Raw genomic sequence first — 22,987 nt, 5'->3', positions numbered from 1 at the left:
TATAAATACCTAATATGTATTTAACTCTCTATCATTAACATAAAGCAGAGGGAAAGCATGTAAAAAAGCATGTAAGGTTAAAAAGCAGTAGGCCATTTTGTACGAAAATTGACTTTAACCTGTCACAGCAATTAATATTGTATGAATACTCTTTTTCTCGTTATCAAATTCTTGTAAAATGAGTACAACCTATCTATTTGCTTAATTTTTGTTTAACAGCTAGTTTGATGTGTAATTAGTGGGATGAAACTTCATAAGCAATAAGACAAGTAAGGCGCTAAAACATTTTTATTTGTCTATGCAAATCATTGAGTTCTGATACAGCTTTATGGTCAAACTTTCATTACAGTAGTAAAATACTTATACTAATTTAAATACATAATATCCAACATAAATGGCCACAATAATGACAGCTTCGAGGTTTGAAGCACAAAATTCCTTCATAATAAGACGCCACTTTGTACTAAGATACAGTATTAACTTAAAACTTATATTTTACAAAAAAAAAAAATGTTTAAACAAACAATCAAGTGAATGAATAACAAGTGGAATGGTTTTTCTCCTTAGTAATTTTGGTACGCATCTCAGTGAGAATCGTCATCCTATATAAAATCTACCTTATAACCATAACTAATACTCTGAAAATAAACAACAATATTTAATAGGCACAATGGAGAAAACTAAAGCTCATTTTTATTACGATAATATTTATAAAGGATAGGGGTTGATACGTTTCAATTGTTTAACCGAATTAAATTACATATGTTTTAATATGCAATTTTGTTAACATTGGTGAGATAGAGAGCGCTATTTTTAATATTAAACCTCTGAATGTTTGTTTATATTTCTATAACTATTGGTATGCAATAATAAGTTGAGGGTCAGGACATATTGTGATATAAAAGAGTATTAGATAAGTAAAATTAAAATTGATAACAACGTGGCAAATCATTATTAGGTGTCCATGTTCGGGTGTAAAAAATTACTTATTGTTATTTGAACTTGAATCCATTGTATTGAACGTGCGATGGAACTGAAATAATACCTATTTTATCAAATTTATATAAGGCCAATTATTTCTGAGAAATTTGTGACATAGTATAATTATATTTGATATTTTAAACATGAATTAACGCAACATCGGTAAATTAGCAAAATATATAATTTCATTAAATATTTCAAATTTTTCATGTAGGAGTCAGTTAATAAAAGTTTTAGTGTCAACCCTCTAAATAAGCGGCAAACGTATCTGTCAATAGAGACATTTTCATTAGCACATGCATACATGCATGAGAAAGAACAAGACGTCGCACGTTGTTGTCTCGTATACCCCGCATGTACTCGTAAGCGATAACGTATCTACTGATAGACTCATTTAGCTTTTTATCTAGGGCGACTGGATCACACAGATGAAAGCTTTGATATCCTGATGATGCAAATTACAAAAAATAAAAACGTTTGCGTCGTCTATTTGATTTTAACCTCAAAACTGACCCACAAGTTATAAAATTATTATTTTATTAGGCTGTTTTACTATAGATATTTATAGCCAAAAATTTATTTACACTTCCCATTATTTTTCTTACAATTTTGACATCATTATATTTTATTTCTTAAAACTTATACATTTATGGTAGATTTTATATTACATATTTCAATAAATAGTATAATTAAACAAGATACGCAATAGAAATATTTAAGCTGCCTACTTAAATATTTTCATTGTGGATTTCACAGTCATCTTTCACAAAATATGAAACAGTAACGTTCTCTCAAAAGTGAAATAAAAGTTGGAGAAGGATACAGTATATGTTTTATAAATTGTGGTATATATGAAAATAATGACACTTAAAATTCCGAAATAATATAAAAACAATAACATTATTGCACTTTTTTCGTGTTTATGGCTCTCAATTAGGGTTGCCAGATTGCCAGAAAATGTAGGAAGTTCCCAAAATTTTGGAAGTTATATTACCTAGTGTAATTAAATATATGTTATTAACTGAACTACGCTAAGCGTACGTTGTTTTTATATGGTCACCTTATAAAATACATTATTATAAGTGTATGTTGCTAATATATCTGCCCAGATCTTTGTCACGATGTATGGCTATAATATCTTAATGCTTTTTAGTAAATGATGTGTCATTTAAATTGGCTGAATTTTTGTAATGTTATAAGCTACACACTACATACAAAATAATAAAATAAATATAAAGCCTCCGTAAGTAATCAAATTAAGAAATTGCTTTTATGATATATAACAACATTGTTAATTGTTAGTTTATATTAGCGTCTATTAATTTAGGCATTTGTTTTCTTAATATAAGAAAAATTGCAAAAAAAAATAATTTGCAAAGAAGCACTAAGTCAATTTATTCAAAAACAATCAATTTGGACCAGGCAACCCTTCCAATAATATATAAATTACCATAAATAGATACACTATTTAATGTGAATCGTTTAGTTTTAGGAATTTACCTATTAAAATTTGAAACATCGTAGGCATTCTACAGATATTACATAAACATACAAAAATATTTCTCATCTATCACTTATATTGAACACTTCGGATTCAAACATACTGGTCAACTATTGGTGCATATTATTCATCGGCTTATTACCGACCAATTACAATAGGTGTCGATATGGGTTATTTTCTATTATTAAAGTCACTATTTTCATGCCAACTTTCATAAGATTTCTACTCTGTTGATAAAATATGAATATAATGTAATATATCTAAATCATACACTCTATAATTGCCAACATCTATCTACTTTCTACAATTATCGTAATAAAATATTTTACGAGGATTACGTCGATAGATATAACTAGATAATCTACGTATAGACATGTATTCAGGAGTTTAACGAGAACAGTAAATGTTTACAAATAAACACTACTACGAAATGTTAAGGTTTGTGACGTTAAAAAGTTTAGAAAAATATTTTTTTTTTATTATTTTCTTTTGCTCAAGTCGACATTTACCCTTATCAATAAATCTCATGCAGTCGATACCTCAGTCAATATTTTTTGTTTCCATAAGTAGGTAAGTAGTCAAAATAATAGAAAATTAAATTTTAATAAGCGTAGAAATCGTCATAAACACATTTTTACTAATATTATCTTTATTTAAATGTATCCCATAAGTGGCTATTGTAAATTATACAAACATTTATTACTGCGGTAAGGTTTATGTTGATAGTTACAGTGAAATTTAGCAGCGCTACTTGCAGATAATTCTACAAACTAGATCTTCATATAAATGCAACATCACGTACGCAGTCATAACGTAAATATTTATATAGCTCACACTAGCCACTCAGAGTATTTGCGGTAAGGAGTATATCTACTTATAAATGTTACGATTTATAATTTATTATTGTTCTCGAATATGTAATTATTAGACTGTAAATATTCAGTTAAATTAATAGATACCGTAAACTGCAGTCATACTACACTTAACTGCAAACTGCATTTCTTTTACATTGTAGTAAAGATCATAACAAAATACCTAATTATCTGTACATAATATTTGATAAAAATTATAAATCAACTATTTGTGACACTTATAGTGATTACGTTTCGATGACAAACATTATTAAACCCTTAAAAGTATATAATACAAAATAATATAACTTATAATGATAATAAGCTTTGGCAATCAAAGCCATTCACACCAATAAAACACACTTTACCCTTCACACATTACAAAATGCTTGTCTCAATGCAAAACGATTTTTTTATTGTTTTATAAAGATTTTTTTTAAACAGCCAAATAATATTGTAAATCTTCTTTAGGATTAAGATCACAATCATAAGCACGTAAATAGCAAGTGATCATTGTTACATTGCAGATGTAATAAATGCATACAACTGCAGATGGCGCCAGTTGCCACTATAGTATACTACTACATGTTTACTCTACGCCTATACAGCGAATGAAGATTAGATATTATAAAGTGGCTGATAGCTCACTCAAAAAGTATCTGATACTGTTATAGTAGTTAAAAAAGGGTTTTTAATGTAGGTATTATTAAGTAGAATTAATGTGCAGAAGTGGCCGAAGATGGCGGCGCAGCATGTCGCAGACGCGCGCGCACCTCCTGAAGTGTGGGATTAGTTCCTGGTTCTATTTCCTCCGTGCTCGATTCCCCTTGTTCCAGCCGACGTGCTCTCTCAGCTATAGCCCGTTCTAGTTCTGAAAAAATAAAATAAGTACTGTTGATTTATAGTGCTCATATTTCACGTCAGATACTTTACAGAGCAGACTTCTTTCTAAAGCAGTGTTAATTATCTTAACATTGCATATATAGTATACTACATCCACTCTCAATTCGTTTTAATACATAACCTATTGGTTTTGAAAATTATTTCTAACAAATATTTCATGTAATAAATAAAGTGGAATAGTTTGCATGCGCTAATCTCTGTAACTACTAGTCGAATTAAAAAATAATTGGATTTCGTAGCTCATATTATCATGAGTACAATAACGAAGAATATATGATATAATTATGCAATTGCACACATTTCAAATGGAATATAAAAATATTTTTTACATGTTACTGTATGGTCACTCGGACCGGTCTTAATTGAGACCTACCAAAGAGTACATTGCACTCTGTGCAACTGAACTGAGAGCATTTACAACACCTGCATATAGTAGCAAAATGTTCAAACCAATATTATATTTGCAAACTAATTTTTTTTAGTATATTAGTATATAAATCATCCAATTATTATATTTTATGACATTTGTGGGCATGATAAAAACTACTAGACTAAAATTTAACTTGACAAAATACATCTGCCAATTAAGGAATCTATGAAGATACGGTAAATCAAACATAATTTCAGAATCTGAAATTATGTAGGTACATAATTTGTCTGCACTGATGTAGGAAATATAACATGGAAAAGAATCAAGCTGGAAGGAAATTAATAGTCTTTTTTCTTTTTCTTTTAACTTAGCCTTAACTGATAATGACTAAGTCTCATTGAAATGTATGATGATTTAATATTAGTTACATAAGCAAATATTCCTTTAAAAAATATACTTATTTAAATAAGTATACAATAAATAGCTGTATAAATAATTGTATACATTATGTATACATTGCCAAGTAGATTCTACTTCAGTTATTGCTGTGTACAAACCAGTATCGGATATTTTTAATTTCTTTTTGGCCATTTCGAGTTTGATATTTTTATTTTATGATAAATTTAGATACAAAGACATATTAAAATTTCACAAAAACAACTTCTGAGATATATCAAGTTGGTTTTGTACCTGATATATATCTAACGTATACTTTATATAAAAATATATTTTAGTATTAACTATATAATTTGAGTAAGTATAAATTGAAATTATTATTCAAATTGCAAACGCACAGGTCGTTCACCTAATTTTTTTATAATGTACTTGGAACAAGGAATGGCAGACAAGCTTACGCTCACATGACAGAAGCGATAATAGACATGAACAACACAATTTTATTTTTATTTTATACTCGGTATAAGCGCTTAATAAACAATTTACGTATGTTTTTATTACTGTTCATCTAAACAATAGTACGCATATAAAATCATTACAGTACATTCTATCACATTATGTAAGGTGTATATCGATAGATGCAATTACTTTACATCAACTGGCATCAGAAGTGCTTGCAATTTGAGTCGCATAAAAAAACTAGAATAATATTTAAAAAACAAATGCTTCAATCACGTCATAATTAATTTAGAGCTAATATGAATATAAATAGACTGCATAAATAGCTGATAGATTTATTAAGATCAATTCAGTAAATTAATCCAAATTATTAATTTCTGATATTATTTTTACTTGTTTTATGTTTAAGTAATCAATTTCATTCGATTCATTTCGGTTAAAAAAGGCATGCCAGAATTGCAAATACTATAACAATACAACAAATACAAAAAACGTATACATGTAAATGCCTAATTAAACTATATACTATTATTTAAATTCGTGTCCTTATGTAACGTACAAATAATAACAATAATAAGCAATGTATGATAACAAACAAAGCTCAATTAATTTACAAGAATATCCTTTAATCAGTTTTAGTGGATGTCGATAACCAATGTCTGATGAAAGAGAAATTGCATAAATTGCTTCCCGTCTGTACGAATAGTCAGCCGTTAGAGAAATTGCTATAAACAAAGTAAGGCAACATTTAGTGGAAATGCTACGGATGCATACGTTACACATTTTATAAACAAAGACCAAATTGGAAGTATTCTAGGAAAGTCTGATTTAGTACTTAAACGAGTTTGTGTGAAAAAAATTAATGTAGGTATGTTAAAAATAGACACATTTCACACATATCCAGTTAGAGAGATAAGTCAAAATAAAAACAAAAAGTGGTCTAATATCTCTCCTACAAAATTTGACTTGAGCCTTGTTAATTGTCAGTAATGTAATTTAACGGTCCTATTCCTAATAATGTAAACAACAACGATGATTTTTTTTCAATGGACCACCTAACCTGATTTCTATTTCTCGACTATCATCCGTCACTGGTACTCCAGCAGCGGATACCGGTAACACGCACGGAGTTGCCATTCTATTTTCATGTCATAAAAAAATATTAGAATTAACTTTTGAATGTCCAAATCTCGGAAGATTCCACATTCCATATATATTCTGACTAATTCTGAATTCTGATTCTCACTTGGGCGTAAGACTCTTCAGTACCCTCTCTTAACTCTCCAAAACTTGATGTCAGCACTATATATTATAGAGTCCAGAGCCCATATATTAGAGTCCATATTTTAGCTTGTGAACAATCCCATAATAAAATTGTTTTTAGTTTGAATTGTCAACTGAAGTTGATCAACATATTAATTAAATAAAAAACAATAATATTCAGTCGGTATTTAAATAATATAATAGTTAATAATTGTTACTAATCATAAATGTTCAAATATTTTATTGTACTTGATTCTGATGCATTTCGACCACTTGAAACCGTCATTTTTATCAATAATTTTGGCTTCAATTAAGAAAATCGGGAAACATCTGTAAAATATGTGATAGTCACTCTATTAGTGAATATGTCTGTGTATTAATGTAATATTCGACTATAATAAATACAAAATACTGTCCGTTACAAGTCATTTGTAAACTACATTCGACCATTCTTATTTTGCAAATGCAGACTTTTTCAGAACATGCATTATTCAATCTAATCAAATAGGTATAGAATATGTATCATATCAGTATTAAATCCGTAATTCATAGTGCAGCAGAAGGTCACAAGTTGATTATGCCCATTCAATAAAGAATGCAATGTTATTTGATTACACAGAAGATGGTCACATAATCGCATTACGTAGGTATCTCGATTCAGTATTATTTCGTAATTTGTGTTATGTTTCACATAATATTATAAAAATGTTGTTGGAACCAAAAAAAAAACGCTAAATATTTTTTTATAAAAAAAAACGCCTAGAAGTCAAGTTGCAATTCATGTTTACCTCCATATGCATCATTTTAGCCTTTACAAGAAGTTAATGTAAATTGCCACTGCGCAAAAACAGAAACATTCTAGGTTTCTTAATATGTACTAGGATTTTAGGATTTTTATATGTTATGTATATATAAGTATGTAAGTATATGTACATATAAGTACCATAGCATAAATAGAGATTTAAAAAATATTATTGCAAAAATGCTCATAATTAAATTTACTAGAACAAATTTTTTAATGTACCGATCAAACACTTTGACACATGTTTTCAAAAGTAAGTTTAAACTGGAGTTTCGCAATTAGCCTGCATTATTTTCCATCTATGTACTTATATTTCGCGATATATTTATAATTATATTATGCACAGATTTTAATAAATAATAATACTTTTTGGAATCACTACGATTTAAAACAAAATATTGTTTATATTTTCGATTGCGTACCCAATACTGTTAACAAATACTTCAATAAAGTCGATGTCGAAAACTATATAAAAGTTAAAAAAAATACGTATATACGTAGTTTTTTTAACGCCTTTGCAGCATTTGAAATGTTTACTAGTTATCTATATACCTATAAGCGAGTTGCTTTTAGATAAAGTCAGTAATATAGTAATGCAATGTACATTTTTTGATCAAACTATATTTGTATTAAATAAATATCAGCCAATGAAACAGGCCTTGTGATATCTTCCAAATTATCAGAAAATTGTTATGAAATTATTGCACAAAGCAGTGAACGTCTCTTAGACGTGACTGTAAACTCAACTTAAATGTAATAATTATGTTACAGTTAATTAATGTGAAAATAAAAAATGTCGCAAATGTTAATACCAAAAAACTACTAATCCTAAATTTCAATTAAAAATATGTACAAAGAACGTGGATATAATATTTACCTGGCGTTTCTCTGTGTTCCTTAACTTGATTCATAAGCTGCTTTTCTTTGTGTTTTGAAAGTGCCTTTTGTAGTTCACTCTTTTGATTAAGAACATTCTTTCCTCTGGAACAGATAATGGAATATTTTATATATAGATGTATGTATTTATAGAAAAAAGCTATGCAAGTATTGTACAATAAGGATATAAGTATGTACCTACTCATATATCCAAAACATTCTACAAAATATATTTTCATATTAACTTTTATACTTTTATGTTGCATGGTTTATGGTTTATAAGAGACGAGAATTAATGCGATCATCTAAGTAAACTATGATCATTTATTTACTCCCTTATGGGGGATGGGGCTATGTTTCTTTTCATTCCAAATAATACGTTCATTCCAAATTTCACAACGATTGTTTGAGCCGTTAGGGGAATAAAAGAAACAAGTAGACTCAATTTTACATTTATAATATTAGTAAGGATTACTATATATATTTTAATATAGTGACTGTGCATTCATCTTTGTTCGAGGCCCACCATTTCCTTAAACAGCATTCCCACGCGCAATCGGCACCTGCATGTGGTGTCCTATTTGGTAGCTCTGACGTCAGAAGTCATTGCATTGTCTCATTGGTTTAGTTGCACAGCAGCTGTTTGTACTAAATTGATATACGTCTATTAATCTAACGGTGAGTTGTTTATATAATTTAAAACATTGTCATCTATAAATACTGTAACTGGCATATTTTTTTTTTTACTATTACCGCGAAGACCAGTCGGTCTTGTGTCTTACTCGTGTATGACCTAATACACGTTACTTCAATCCTTGTGTTAGATTTAATTTTCATTCCTTTTATTTTTAAAGATACCTCTACGATCAAGGGAAGAAAAGAAGAGTGATCATACATTGTATTCTTGCCAAATTGTAATTATATTCTTACCCCGTTACCACGTTATATTTATTATATCGAAATATATTATAGCGATATCAGAAATATATGCAGACCGTAAATTTTAATATTTCATTTGAGTCACCAACGACGTGGAATGAGGAAATTATGTTTATTTTAGCACTACAAAATTTATTCTGCATAAAATATACCAGTACCTACGTTCCTGCGAGTATGTTCAAAATAGGTTTGCAATCAAAATTCACTGGAGCATTTAGAATCAGTTTAGTTCGGATCGTGGAGTGCTGGAATCAAGTTGGCGCGCCCATTACCGACCGTCAGCGAGATTTAATCCTGGCTAATTACGGCGGCTTCACGGCACATCGCGTGCACTCCTTGCTGATGAAATGTAACTTTATTTACATATCGATTGAGGCCACTGGCTTGGCCTATCTCAAGCTAAATCGAGTTCGCAATCTCCGATCTCTTTAGACCGAACACACATAGTAAATGGCTTTTGCATTAACTTGCTTTTTTAGGGTTCTGTGCTAAAATGTCACAGCGTTATGCTTCAGCAACTATTAATGTTATTGATTTGGAATTCGGAAATTTTGTAAGTACGGGTCAATGATACATTGACGGTTCGTATCGGTTCGGAAATACTACTGCTAATTTTTGAGAAATTATCATAAAAACGTCCAAAAATAATCGTAGTATTGTAGTATCAATAATATAAACTATTAGTTGTCTATTTTATATGAGATAAATAGCAATTAAGATAATTGTATGCCATATATATTTATGCACGGAACCCTTGACGTATGAATTCAACTTGCTCCTGACCATTTTAATTTTTAACAACTATCTATTTTTATATATATTTTTTACTTTTTTGAAAATAATTACATTAACGTCTCGCTACTGAACATGAATCTGTTTTTTTTTGTTGTGTTGCTTTTTTTATTTTCATTCTTTTATCTTTTTTCTGTGTATTATGTATATGTTTGTATTGTAATTTGTGTGCTGTAAGTAATGTAATTAAATTATCTATCTAGCTATCTATCCTTTAGAGAAGAATATAGTTTACAATTTAGTTACAATCCATTTAATTCCTTATTATTATAAAAACGAACTTTAAGAATAAATTCAATCTTCGAATAATCTAATCTTCGACAAAATCTATCACATCCTGATCGGCATTACTGAAAATTATACGTACTAGTTAATGTTTGTATTAGATAATATAGTTAGCATTGTAGTGATAAACCTGTAAAAGCCCTCTAAGAAAATCTCTCACTATCCCTTCCTATGCTCTGTACACTTTCGATATCGCTTTATATTGAAAGTATATATGTAAATGACAATATAACTCAAACAAAAATAAATGAACAAATAATTTATCATATGAATAACAATTGTTATGTCATAAAATGCATTGCCTGTCGTGTTGATAAACATACGGTATGCGCGAGTAAGTAGGCACAGGTATGTATAGAGACATTCCCGTTAGCGCGCTGGGAATTGCTTCCTTCCGTCGCTCGCAAGCACGGAAATAACAGGGACGAGATGCCCGACAATCGTATTGACGGGGAAATGAACTGATTCAACAGGTCACTTCTGCCGAGTTCTGCTATTCACTCACCAACGCCCGTTCTTTATATTTACATATTTACGTTTCTTTTTATTCATTCAGTTTGTAATTTCACATTGCAATGAATAGAGACTAGGTCATATTATGTTATGCTGTTTAATTTACATATTAATTTTGTGCACGCATTAACATATTGCAAATATAAATATAAATAACATAATAGAAAGTACATTTTGTTTTTGGGCTAGTAGAGTCATGATCATTGGTCAAGTAAGTGTATACAACGGTTTTCAGTTAAAAAGAGTTGGTATTACATAATTTGAGATTGTGTTCCACAAAAAAATCTACTTCAATCAAAATCAGTTATTTCGATTTCAAAACTAAACTTCTGAAACGATTTTATTAGAATTTCTATGGGACCAATCTGTCACTATATCTTTTTAGATATAAAAAGATTCGTTTAGAATTGACGGAGTTATAAAGTAACAAACGTAAAAGAAATACAACCGAATTAAAAACCTCCTTTTTTTTAAGTCGGTTGAAAATGGCGATTCTCAAGTTTAGGGTAGGAACGCGCATTGAATTGTACAAGGAAATTTATACAAATTTACAAATTATTACTGTTTAGTTTTTTTAGAAATTGTTTTTTTAGTGATTGTTTTTTTATTATACGAGTATTACAATAATTTACCAATTTTTCAACTTTATTGTTATATATTTTTTATGAAAAACTCTTGTTTTATTTACTAGAAAATTCGAAATGATATCGACAACATTTTGATTAAAATTTTGGTTCAATTAAGATCAATTTACTTAGGTATTAGATGGAAAATAAAAAAAAAGCAATTTTAATCTAGAGAATAATTATCTAGTTTTAATGATGATACTATACCAACTTTATATTAGTTTATTAATGAACGACGATCCCAAACTTTTACGTCTTAGCGTTTTTTAATAATCGGTTTTGAAAATTAAAAAGAAATAAGAAATTATAACAATAATAATAAGTAAAGTAAAAATTTAAAAATGCTTTTTTTAAGATAAGAAATTAATCGATAGAATTAAGAAATCAAAATAAAATACCAAATCCTCAACTCTTTGGAACTAGAACTATAAAAAACTCCGATTTTTCGTTACTTTATGTAAACAAATGTGAAGAGCATCTTAAAGCCATTTTTGTGACGAAAGCAATCTTCGTCGGCGATGGGTATTCCTCCTATACCGAAGATGAAGGTATACATTTAGCATGTCGTTACATATAGGTAATTATTTAACTGTAGCATATTGGTGATTGCTTTTTTTAGAAATTTGGCCGCATGAATATGTATATAATATTAGTTTATAATAACTCTACCGTAAAATTCATCTGTATCTATTCAGTGCTAGATATAGGTCTATCTTAGGCCTGTGTAACCGGGATGTACCAAATTATAAGGACAAAATACAACATATCCCCTTTTTAATTCCAAATACATACTACGTTTATATCAAACTTCATAACGATTCGTTATAATGGATTATAATATACAGATAAATAATATTTATATATTTTATGAACGTCATTCTTGTATCGAACATATGCAAACAAAACAAAATGCATCTCGCAGAGTGCGCTCACACGCGGCAGATGTGTAATAATTGTTCACAAGACAGGATGCACTGCACCTGTGCATTCAGAATCCAAAGTTAGTTCTAGCAAAAACTCTACTTGTTGCTCGCTATAGTTGAACACGATGCACCCACATTTCAAACATTCTCGTTTGAATGGGATTAATAAAATTAAGCGGGGTAAGCATGTTTCATAGGTGAATTCCTGACAAGGAATGCTGACAAAAAACAAAATCGCGCCGGCACCCTGCTCATTCCGTTCTCAGATTATAAAAGAATTCTGGCGCTATCTGTTTGAACTTTTAAGAATGTTACCATAACTATATAATGTAACTATCTTAGCTATCCATTAATGACCCACACTGGACACGGGTCTCTTGCCATAGCTCTCTCTATTACTAAGCTGATCAGGCGGCCTAGTATAAGGTTTGATATTTGAAAATTTTATTGTCTTGCACTGATGTATTTTGCTTTGTTCTCTTAGTCATATCTTATGACATCCTGAGGATGAATTGGAAAGGTTGCATACTTCTTTCTTACACCATTACCACACGATCTTTTAATGAATGGAGAACATAATTAAGTAAATTACAAATGATAATCATCGAATTGGAAACTCCCCATTATAAATAAGATTATAGTTATAATTATATTTATAACCCTAATAAAAATAAACGCAAAATGAAACTATAAGAGGATAGAATTGTTCCAAAATTATTTTTGGTACAATGTGACAATAACATTAATGTTATTGGACAGTACTAACTAATTTTAATGACGATACGCAGTTCAAATTGTAGCCGTAATAATTTAATGACCGATAAAATATGATTTAAGTATTTTATCATGATTTATATCTTTTCTGTAATTTCGTGTGTGATAATGAAATGTAGCATTGACGACCATAGATTTTACATATACATATGTAAGATTAATTACAAAGAAGGCACGAAAGAAGGCAAGAAACACTTCCTAAATTATTATTATATCGGATACTTCTTACACTAAATTATTTGCTATGGAATGTAACTAGTCCATGCCATTTAAATTTTTTTGTATATTTGTTTATTTGTAATAAATATTAGTAATAGTAAATTACTTTTACCTATAGTGGCTATTATACAATATATTAGCAGCAAATAGCATATGCTATATATTATTTTCATCTATTCGTGTGAAACTGGGCGGGTTGCTTGTAATATTGTAAATGTGAAAGTTTGTAAAGATGATTGGATGTTTATTACTCAAACAGCTGAACAGATCCCAGTGTATGTTACAAAAACAAGCTATATCGTGGATTATATTAGCAACATCTCCCTGTACAAAGCACAAAGTACTTTTAAGTTGTACCCTTACTGATAACAATAGACAAAGGTGATGACAAGCCTCTGAAGAATCGGGCTCTTGAATTCCTTTCAAAGCTCGATAAGATTGGCACGCTTATAATCTATCCATCAATATCGCATAGTCCTTTTTTAAATTAATCTTTCATTTTATAGAAACTAATATCGGTACATACCTTGCGTTTTGATTAAAAATATTTAATGAATGAATAAATTTTATACTAGCAATTTTATCTGATGGATATATATATTTATTATATACATATTGATAATATTAGTTAGCAATTGACCTTTAAACAATACTTGTAATTGTCAAAAGTAAAACAAAACGAAAAATTACTCATACCAAAACTAAATATTTTTTTTCTAATTGTTTAAGATTTAGATAACATTGTAAAATTGAAATTAAATTCCAGAATCTCAAATGATATAAAATATTTTTTTTACAGTTGTACCAGAGGTTAATTATGAAAGATTATATTTTTTACACATAGAAAAAATGCATTTATTTAAATTCTGCTTTTCTGTCTTGCTCTACTTCAGAAGATTGTAATATTTTCTCTAGATTTTGAACTACAAATTATATCAAATATTTTTTACTTACATTCTCTGATTAAAGAGCAATTCTCTGTGCAGATCCATGCGCTGTGGACTTTCTAGATACGGGTTGGGCAACCGACGCGGAGCGATAAGGCCATCGCTTCCCGCGCCTGTCTCCCCTTCCTGGACCATATCCACGGCACCCAGCGCTGACTCCGATACCAGCGTGGGGAGGCCCACGCCGCTTATGCCGTTCAATGCGCCTACTGATAACACTAAAACAATATAAAATTACACTCGATTAGATACATTATCACTGAAAACGTACAACAGACAAGATAAAGATACAGATTAAGGACTTGACTTTTGAGTTACGATATGTAATTCCAAATTAAACAATGAGAATTTTAGATAAGTAACCACGAATTTTTGTTTAAATAATTTACAGTAAATGAAACAAGCACCTATCTATGTTATACACAAAAACGGGGCTGAAATATGTTTATTAAACAAATGTAAACATTATGAATGGCCGTACTATTTATAACTAGATCATCTGCTACAATCATTTGGTTTGTTTGTTATTATATACATAAAATGTATTACGCATTAAGTTTATTCATTATTGAAAAATGACTGTTAATTCAAAAGAATTTAAATGAATCATTGGTGATGATGTCATCATACGTGATGCGGTATTAAACGTACAGATTTGACGCTGAGCTGTACAAAAAATGTGACTGTCTTAAATAATGAAAGAATTCGGCCAAAAGATTTTGAAATAAAACTTAAAATTATTGACAACATTTTAAAAACATCACATACATTTTGAAATAAAATCTGATATTGAAAATATGCACAATATTTTAAAACTATTTTATAATTTATGATTTAATTTCTCATCACATTCACAATTTGCATAATGCTGCTTGCACTATACATATATAATGTTGTAATAAAATCAGTTTTTGGTTACTAAATTTACAATTACATTATTGCTAGTATTTTTTACTAATCGGTTATCAAATCGCAATTACCAAAACCCAAATATGTTGAAAGAATATGTATGCAATATATAATAGCACACAACAATATGGATTTTTGAAATTGAATATTTTAGGATGCAGCTTAAAAGGACATTTAGTAGATTGTACAGATGTAAAATTTTATTTAATACATATTGGAGTTATTTTAATAAACATACAAATTTTAAAACACCAAAATGTTTCTACTTTCTGAAAACAGCAAACGTAACTGAATGAAACCTAATGTCGTATGGCGATAGGTGCAAAAATTAATGCATGCACTATAGCAATGCAGACTCCTAAATCTCTACAAAACTGGAAAACTGTTACATGCAACCTAGAAGTAACAAAGCAATAAATTAATATTTATAGTGTTGTACAATTATTAATATATACGCCTCTGTGTAAAATATATATCGATAAGTGTCATAAAAGATATTTTTTTACAAAAAAATTTTCGTTTGAAATACCGCGGGTCTTGTTAATACTTCTTATTAATATAACCTGTAGTTATTCTGTAAGCATAAATGGACAGGTATTGTTTGACGATGACCTCATTTGTTTTGTAATTTTGCTGAGATTGCGAAATCACTAACTGCACCGGAGCCTCATTCTCTAGCACCGCTTTGCTGTCTCATAATTTTTTTCTCTACACTTAGTGTTATCTGCAGTTAAGGTAGTTAATATTCACCTACATATTAGAATACTTACCTATATGCATACATTAAAATTTGTAAAGACACAGTTGCTCTTTGAACATTTTGGATTAATATTAATTTTACATTTTCTTTTAAATTAGAGCACAATTATTTACAAATAAACTAATTTTAAACTAGTACTTTATTTTTTAACGACCTAATATAATAAATAAGAAAGGTCCTTAAATGACGACCGCGCACGGACAAACGGACAAACGCAGTGTAGGACGATCCCCCCACCCCTCCAAATAGATGGAGTGACGACCTCAAATGTATTGCAGGAAGTCAGTGGATGCAGGTTCGAAACCGTTCATTAACTTTACATTTTTTTAAATTTTGTATGGTGGTCTATGGGGGAGTCCTATATATGGATATACAGTGGACAGATAATGGCTGAAATGATGGTGATGATGAATTATATTTTTTTTTATTGTTATTTACCTACTGTTAAAATAACATAAAAAAAGATTTTGTATAAAAATACCGATGAATTATTACATAATTTTTAGATTTATATAACTAAATTTGAACAAAATTCTTAAATTTTTTATAAATATTCATTTATAAAAAATATGTAAATACAAAAAGTAGACATAAAACGGCTCTATAATCTAAAACAGTAACTTTAAAATACTTTTAAAGTACACATGATAATTAATTCATTTTTTTCGTCAAAGTAGCACATAACTAAACAAGTTGGCAGTTGCCCCATTAAACATCTATAAAGTAGAGCGCTGCACATTCCTACTTTATCTCAAACCGCAACCTCATTTCAACAATAGTCAACGGAAACTCGTTTATGAACTTTTGAAATTCATTTCACCGGATAATGAGCTATTTTTAAAAGTTGAAATTGGTCTAGTACTCGTAAGTCCTACTTTAAATGTAATGAGAACCGATCCTTATGCAACAGAAATTCCTTCGTTTGTTTAAAATAAAAATTATTGATAACACGCAAAAAACGACAACTGAAGACACGTGTTATAAATTTATGTATTTTATGGTGCATGTTGAGTAGGAGCTCTGTGACAGTGATATATTATACGTACCTACTTGAAAGATAAAACATTTATCATTATTATTGCATAGTAGAAAACAAGTATGTATATAAAATTTTGAAGTTAATGTATTTGTTATTTAATAAACAGTACATAAAAAAATAAACATTATAATCTATATCTGAATACATACATTTAGTACTAAAAATGAGGACAAATTTTATCATACATCCTAATATCTCGTATGATATAACCGCCATTTGCATAACGAATACATAGTAATGTACTTTTATATTTGATTTATATTAATAAACATTGACTTTTCTATGATAAATATTAGTAAACTAAAAGGTCAGCAATGTAATATTTATTCAGTTTATTAAGTGGACATTTATAGATTAGATGTACAGTATACGAGTAGAGCTCTTTATAATTATAGGATATATGACTCTTGAAAACTACACATATTTTTATTCATTATTTATAAGCAACTTGTATGTTAAACAACATAAAGACGCATCTAATGGTAAGTGGTAACTATCGCTTATAGACATGAACAGTATCATGAACGCCTGGTAATAATTTCTACTGTTTTTATTTATTTCCTATTCCAAAAGTATACGCTGAGTAGGTATATGAACGTACAGTTATATAGTTATATACGACATTCTCTGACATAAAAGGCTCCTCGATATTGGCACAAATAATTAATTACACTTTGTATTTGCAAGACTTAACGAGGGACTCATGGATAACATGGACGATATGGCGACTGTTACTTCTATTTAGGGTGTACTTTCCGCTAGGTGAAAATTGGTTTACATTTCCTGGTAATAAATATTATAAGTAAATATTATTATATTAATAAATATTACTACTAGATGATTTAATTATCTGTATTTTCTTTTATGGGAATAATACGCTATACCTCCTAACTCTTTTTACATTCGATAGGTTTTTCTCTTATATTGGCGTCATATAAATTATGTCACGGTTAAAATTACTTTTTTTAAAGAACGAAATCTTAAATTATCTTGTTTTTATTACTTGATTTTGTATCATATGCATTCTTAATTTTACTACTTACTTGTCAAATAGTTTAAGTGGATAAATACTACAAACCTCTCACTCAGTTGTTGACTGTGATGACAGTACGAATTTCGACTCCAAAATATAGGTATGTACGTATGAATAAGTACATACACGTCCAACATTACAGCTTATTTCGCAACTTACGTAATGAACAACTTAATATACATAAGTATGTACATAACACATATTTACAGATTTAATTTATGTAAGTGCTCCTATTTATCTAAAAAACAATGTTAAATATAATTATGTATTTTATACGCAAATATATATTTAACATTATATATTACGTCCCTTATATACAAAGTATACTTAAAGATCTTTAACGGATACTTTATGTATGACTGTAAATTTATGCAATTTATAGTAATTAATCAATCCTTACTAATATTATAAATGTGAAAGTGAATTTGTTTGTTTTTTTTTACCTTAACGACTTAACTAATCACTATGAAATTAAGTATACACGTACTATATGGGATGCAAAAGGACATTGACTACTTTTTATCTCGGTCTGTAAACATATGCCATTAACGCGGACGAAGTCGTAAGTAAAAGCTAGAAAATAATAAACTAGTATTCATTGTACAAAATTATATACCCCTTTATTCTTAAAAACGTCAAACCTCTCATAAACCTAAAGTTAAGTTAAAATATAGCTATTAAACAGTTTTATGACTTTTTTATATTTTAATTTTTATTTATTTAATTTTTTTGTTAATTCCCGTTTAGAAAGAAAGTAACAAAACAGTGTAATAGTTAAAGTAAATTAGTAGGTTTTAGTTTTTTCGAATAAGGTGGTGTTTGTAAAATAATTACTAATATCTTGTAAAATAAATTTATTTTATATTAACTATATATAGTCTATAGCCAAATTAACCAATCTAATGTATATTTTGTGTACATTATTTTAATATAACAGATAGTCTAAATCAAACTACACAACACTTAAAAATTGCGTATCGAATAACTATTTAATTATTAAATAAATAAATTACAAAAAAAAATCTTGTAAAGTGTCCCTAACCTGGCAACCTATGTGATGTTAATCATAACGTCTAAATAATAGATAAACCAATTAAAACCCAAATTAATCGCAATAAGCCAGGAAAAAAACCAGTGACATATCATGTGTAATTTATAACGGATACTATTAATACCGTATTAGTAATTAAGTCGACGATATACCTGTAGTAAAATTATTTTCACCACTATAAAACGCCGTTTACATAGAATATAAACAAACAGGATTTTATTGCTATCGTCGCCAGTTATTTGAAGAGATAGAAGCAATTACTATCTTATGAAGAGTGGTGTATTTAAGGTACGGTGGTCGATAAAATTCTGGTTTATGTGTACACAGACTGAAGAAGTGCCCTTGGAAAGGATATCTATTTTACTTGTACAAACTCGAAGCATTATTGAACCAGCCGCCTATAAAGGTCGACTCGTCGCGTGCGTTTGGGATAAACTCTTCTTCAAGGCTTTTTTAATTTTATATGAAATCAATTTAGGCAATTTTTTGGAAGCATTTCACAATTTTTCGTCTTAAAATGCTATCCATACATACTAATCATGGCTTTAGATTCGAAGTCAACATCATATTATCTCTTCGAGTATAGTAGTAAAGATATCTACGAGTACAATGTGTTGTTTGCTTGTGAAGATATTTTTTTTGTGCGAGTTAAATCAATGTATCGATCAAAAATAAAGTAAGCACGGACGTAATAGAATACAAACTTCATTGTTTATTCCAGCCACAAACAATGATGTCACTAACTACATAAGTCTTAATCAAACATTCGAATGTTGGTGGCTAGTAAACATAAATGAATCTTTGTAATAAATTGTTTAGGCCGAGTAAAAAATTTATTAAGAGAATTTATTTAAAATTACTATATAGAAAAAAAATTATAAATAAATTAAATTATTTTACATACATACATATCTCTTACGCCTGTCTCCGATTGTGATTGACAGAAATAATGGAACGGTAAACGCTTGTTTTTGGTTTTTATGTTTTTTTTTTTTTATTTTGAGCACTATCGATTCAATATTTCAATATCAATTATGAGCACAATAAATCTTTTTTTTATTAGTCTACCTCCTAACTCAGAAAGCTATTTCAACATGAAAGAATGATCAAGAAACGTAGCAGATGTTTTTTTCAAACTAGTTTGCGATCCATCTCATTCATACACGACGATATCCAACTCCGCCCTCAGACGGACAGTATACTTATAATTAATCAGTGACTATGATAGATCAATCTAGGTTTCACCTGACTGCATGGTTTCCCTTTCGAATAACCACATTCCAAGCTTAAAGTTCTTCTTAGTATTTTTTTCATTTAGTGTACATAGTTAAAGTCTTTGTTATATAATTCTCTCTACCTTCTACGAAGATTACGGAACTTAGGATATAAATGTACACAAAGACAATTAGGTATGTTAATATGTTTAATGATTATTTAATATTTTAGTCAATAGTAAATTCATAAATACACACAGACTATAAGCACATATAGAAAATAAAACTTAATATTTTAGATAAAGCGAATTCGTCACCATCGGTTGACCCATGACCTATGGCTATATTTAGCTTTCCACCTAGAAGTATAAGTCTCGCAAGGTCATTTGGCATTCATTTGCTGAAACAATTGACGTCATGCCACGCCTGAAGGCTGTCATATGGCTATATCAAACTTCGCTAATCTGATAATACAAACTTTCACGTAAACATGAGATATTAATCAATAGATAAACATTAGAAGTGATTATATATTCAGTTTTAATTCAAATAGTCAATATTTTTTTGAATCGAGTGGTACTTGTATGCTCTAGTATGTTTCCTTTTAGTCCCAGTACGCTTCTGAATTCTCTGCGAATAAGGTTTCTCTTAAGATTTTCTACACGCGGCTCCTCGGCTTAATCCTTATGCAGAATGCGTTTGGATTTCACTTTACATTCTTTTTTATTGTTATATGTTACGTAAATATAAGCTGTTCAATATTCTACAGCATATAATAACAACAATTTTAAACTAACAATTATAAACGAATTTAATCATAATTCATTCCTAAACTATCATTATATTACTATTTACGAATCATTAAAATAGCTACCAATAAGCTCAAGGATGTCGATTTTTAGAAATATACCTATAACTGTAGTTAAAAGAGATAAAACTTGGCATATAACAGATAAAATCTTAAATAGAGTAGTAATAATAAAAATAAGTCAAGTAATAATAAAAATAAGTCAAGTAATAATACTGTTATAGAGAACGCCATAGTCGAATTCTTTACATTTCACCGAGCAGTTATATATGCAACGTGCCCTGCAAAGTAAACAAGGTTTACTAGTAATGTTTACCAACACTGTAGATTTGTTCGAAAATTCAAACTAAGAAACACAAATTATATTTAGTGTCGGCTAGATAATCACTCAATATGTAAAATGAATTTCATATAACAAGAGAATTTACGTACAAGTAGATAACAGTTATTTACTCAGTTATGTGGAATAGAATAGATCGCCGAGATATTCAAATACCATGGAGTTATTTAGGGTTTGAAATCACTGAAGTATAAATAGAGATAAATGCTTCCAATTTATCAGGCAATCGTCAATAAATACAATATTAACATTAATTTCTCCAAAATGCAACATTTATTAAAAGTTTAAAAAATATAGACGAATTGATATCCTTTTTTTGAAATCTCGCTTAAATAATAATAAATAATAATTTAATAGCTATTTTTGACCGACTGAGGAGATTCTCAGTTTGGTATTTTTCATCTCTACGTTATGTGACACTTAACTTCGTCAATTAGGACTGATGTATTTTCTTTTTTTTTTTTATTTTAAGGATTGTTTCAGATATTTTTTTTAATTGAACTCGTACTTTTTTTAACATAATATATGTAGAACCAATGCTCATGCACGATTATGCTTCAATAAAATTCGCAAAATCATAATTTCTATTTAAGTAATTGTTACAACACAGGCGTGATTATGAGACAGAAAGCCAGTGCGGGTTTATGTTCCACAAAGATAATGGGTAAAGAATAAAATATTACTTTAGATATATGATTCCCTCGACACGTGCGATAGTAGGGTCGGGTGTTTATAGCGCATAAATTATAAATGGATGGGGAGCTTTTAAAGTAACGTCGCTACACTATGAACAGTTGCCGAAATAGACGTATATCTTTTATTAAGAAACTTCGAAATTAGATCAAAGCAGAGCATTTATTGAGGTTTTTGATCATTTGTTTAAACACAGATTCGACTCCTTGAGATTCAAGTTTCTATTTCCGATCCAGAAAATAATTGTGTAGTGTCATATTAATTGTTAATTTTGAAATAATATCTAGTGAGTGCCACACGATCACACCAAGAATACCCTATGCTATGAAAAGCCAGACAAAGAACATCTGAAGGCACAACTGAAAAGTTTTTTTCAAAACTGGCTAGATCCAGAACCGAACTGGGAACTTCACTACGCAAACTGATGTGCATAATAATGACTGATCAGTAGATTACTGTCTCTTAAAAAAGTAGCAATCAAATCTATCGATTTATTCTCGTACGCCTTCTCATGAAAAAGAATAAGATACCGATCATTTATCTTGTTCTTTATCAGGCATAAAGCAGTGATAACATATTTATCGATACATTAGTTTGCTACTTGTTTAGGAAGGTTGTTATTTATTAATTATTATTGTTTTATGTATCTAAAGTTAAAAGAGCCCACTTATTAAAAAGAAGACGCAATTATTAAAACAACATAATAAATAAATAATTCTT

At 29.1% G+C, this 22,987-nt stretch overlaps 1 protein-coding gene across 2 annotated transcripts in view; it reads right to left on the bottom strand.

Annotated features, from left to right (window-relative positions):
• Positions 1-270: 270 nt before the first annotated feature.
• The window catches only part of LOC113511644 (protein FAM107B), a 35,462-nt gene continuing 12,745 nt past the window's right edge, over positions 271-22,987 (bottom strand). For both annotated transcript variants that reach the window (XM_052894563.1, XM_052894564.1), the window contains exons 2-4: positions 14,428-14,638; positions 8,404-8,507; positions 271-4,204 (exon numbers count right to left, since the gene is read on the bottom strand). In XM_052894563.1, coding sequence (XP_052750523.1) covers positions 4,050-4,204; positions 8,404-8,507; positions 14,428-14,638 — 470 coding nt within the window. In that variant the 3' untranslated portion in view covers positions 271-4,049. The remainder of the gene's footprint in view (positions 4,205-8,403; positions 8,508-14,427; positions 14,639-22,987) is intronic.

Source organism: Galleria mellonella, unplaced genomic scaffold (assembly GCF_026898425.1).
Source record: "Galleria mellonella isolate WM207_F2 unplaced genomic scaffold, CSIRO_AGI_GalMel_v1 utg213, whole genome shotgun sequence".
In the NCBI taxonomy this organism is placed as follows: domain Eukaryota; kingdom Metazoa; phylum Arthropoda; class Insecta; order Lepidoptera; family Pyralidae; genus Galleria; species Galleria mellonella.
The sequence above is the reverse complement of the archived record's forward strand: the minus strand, read 5'-3'. Positions and strand labels throughout refer to the sequence as shown.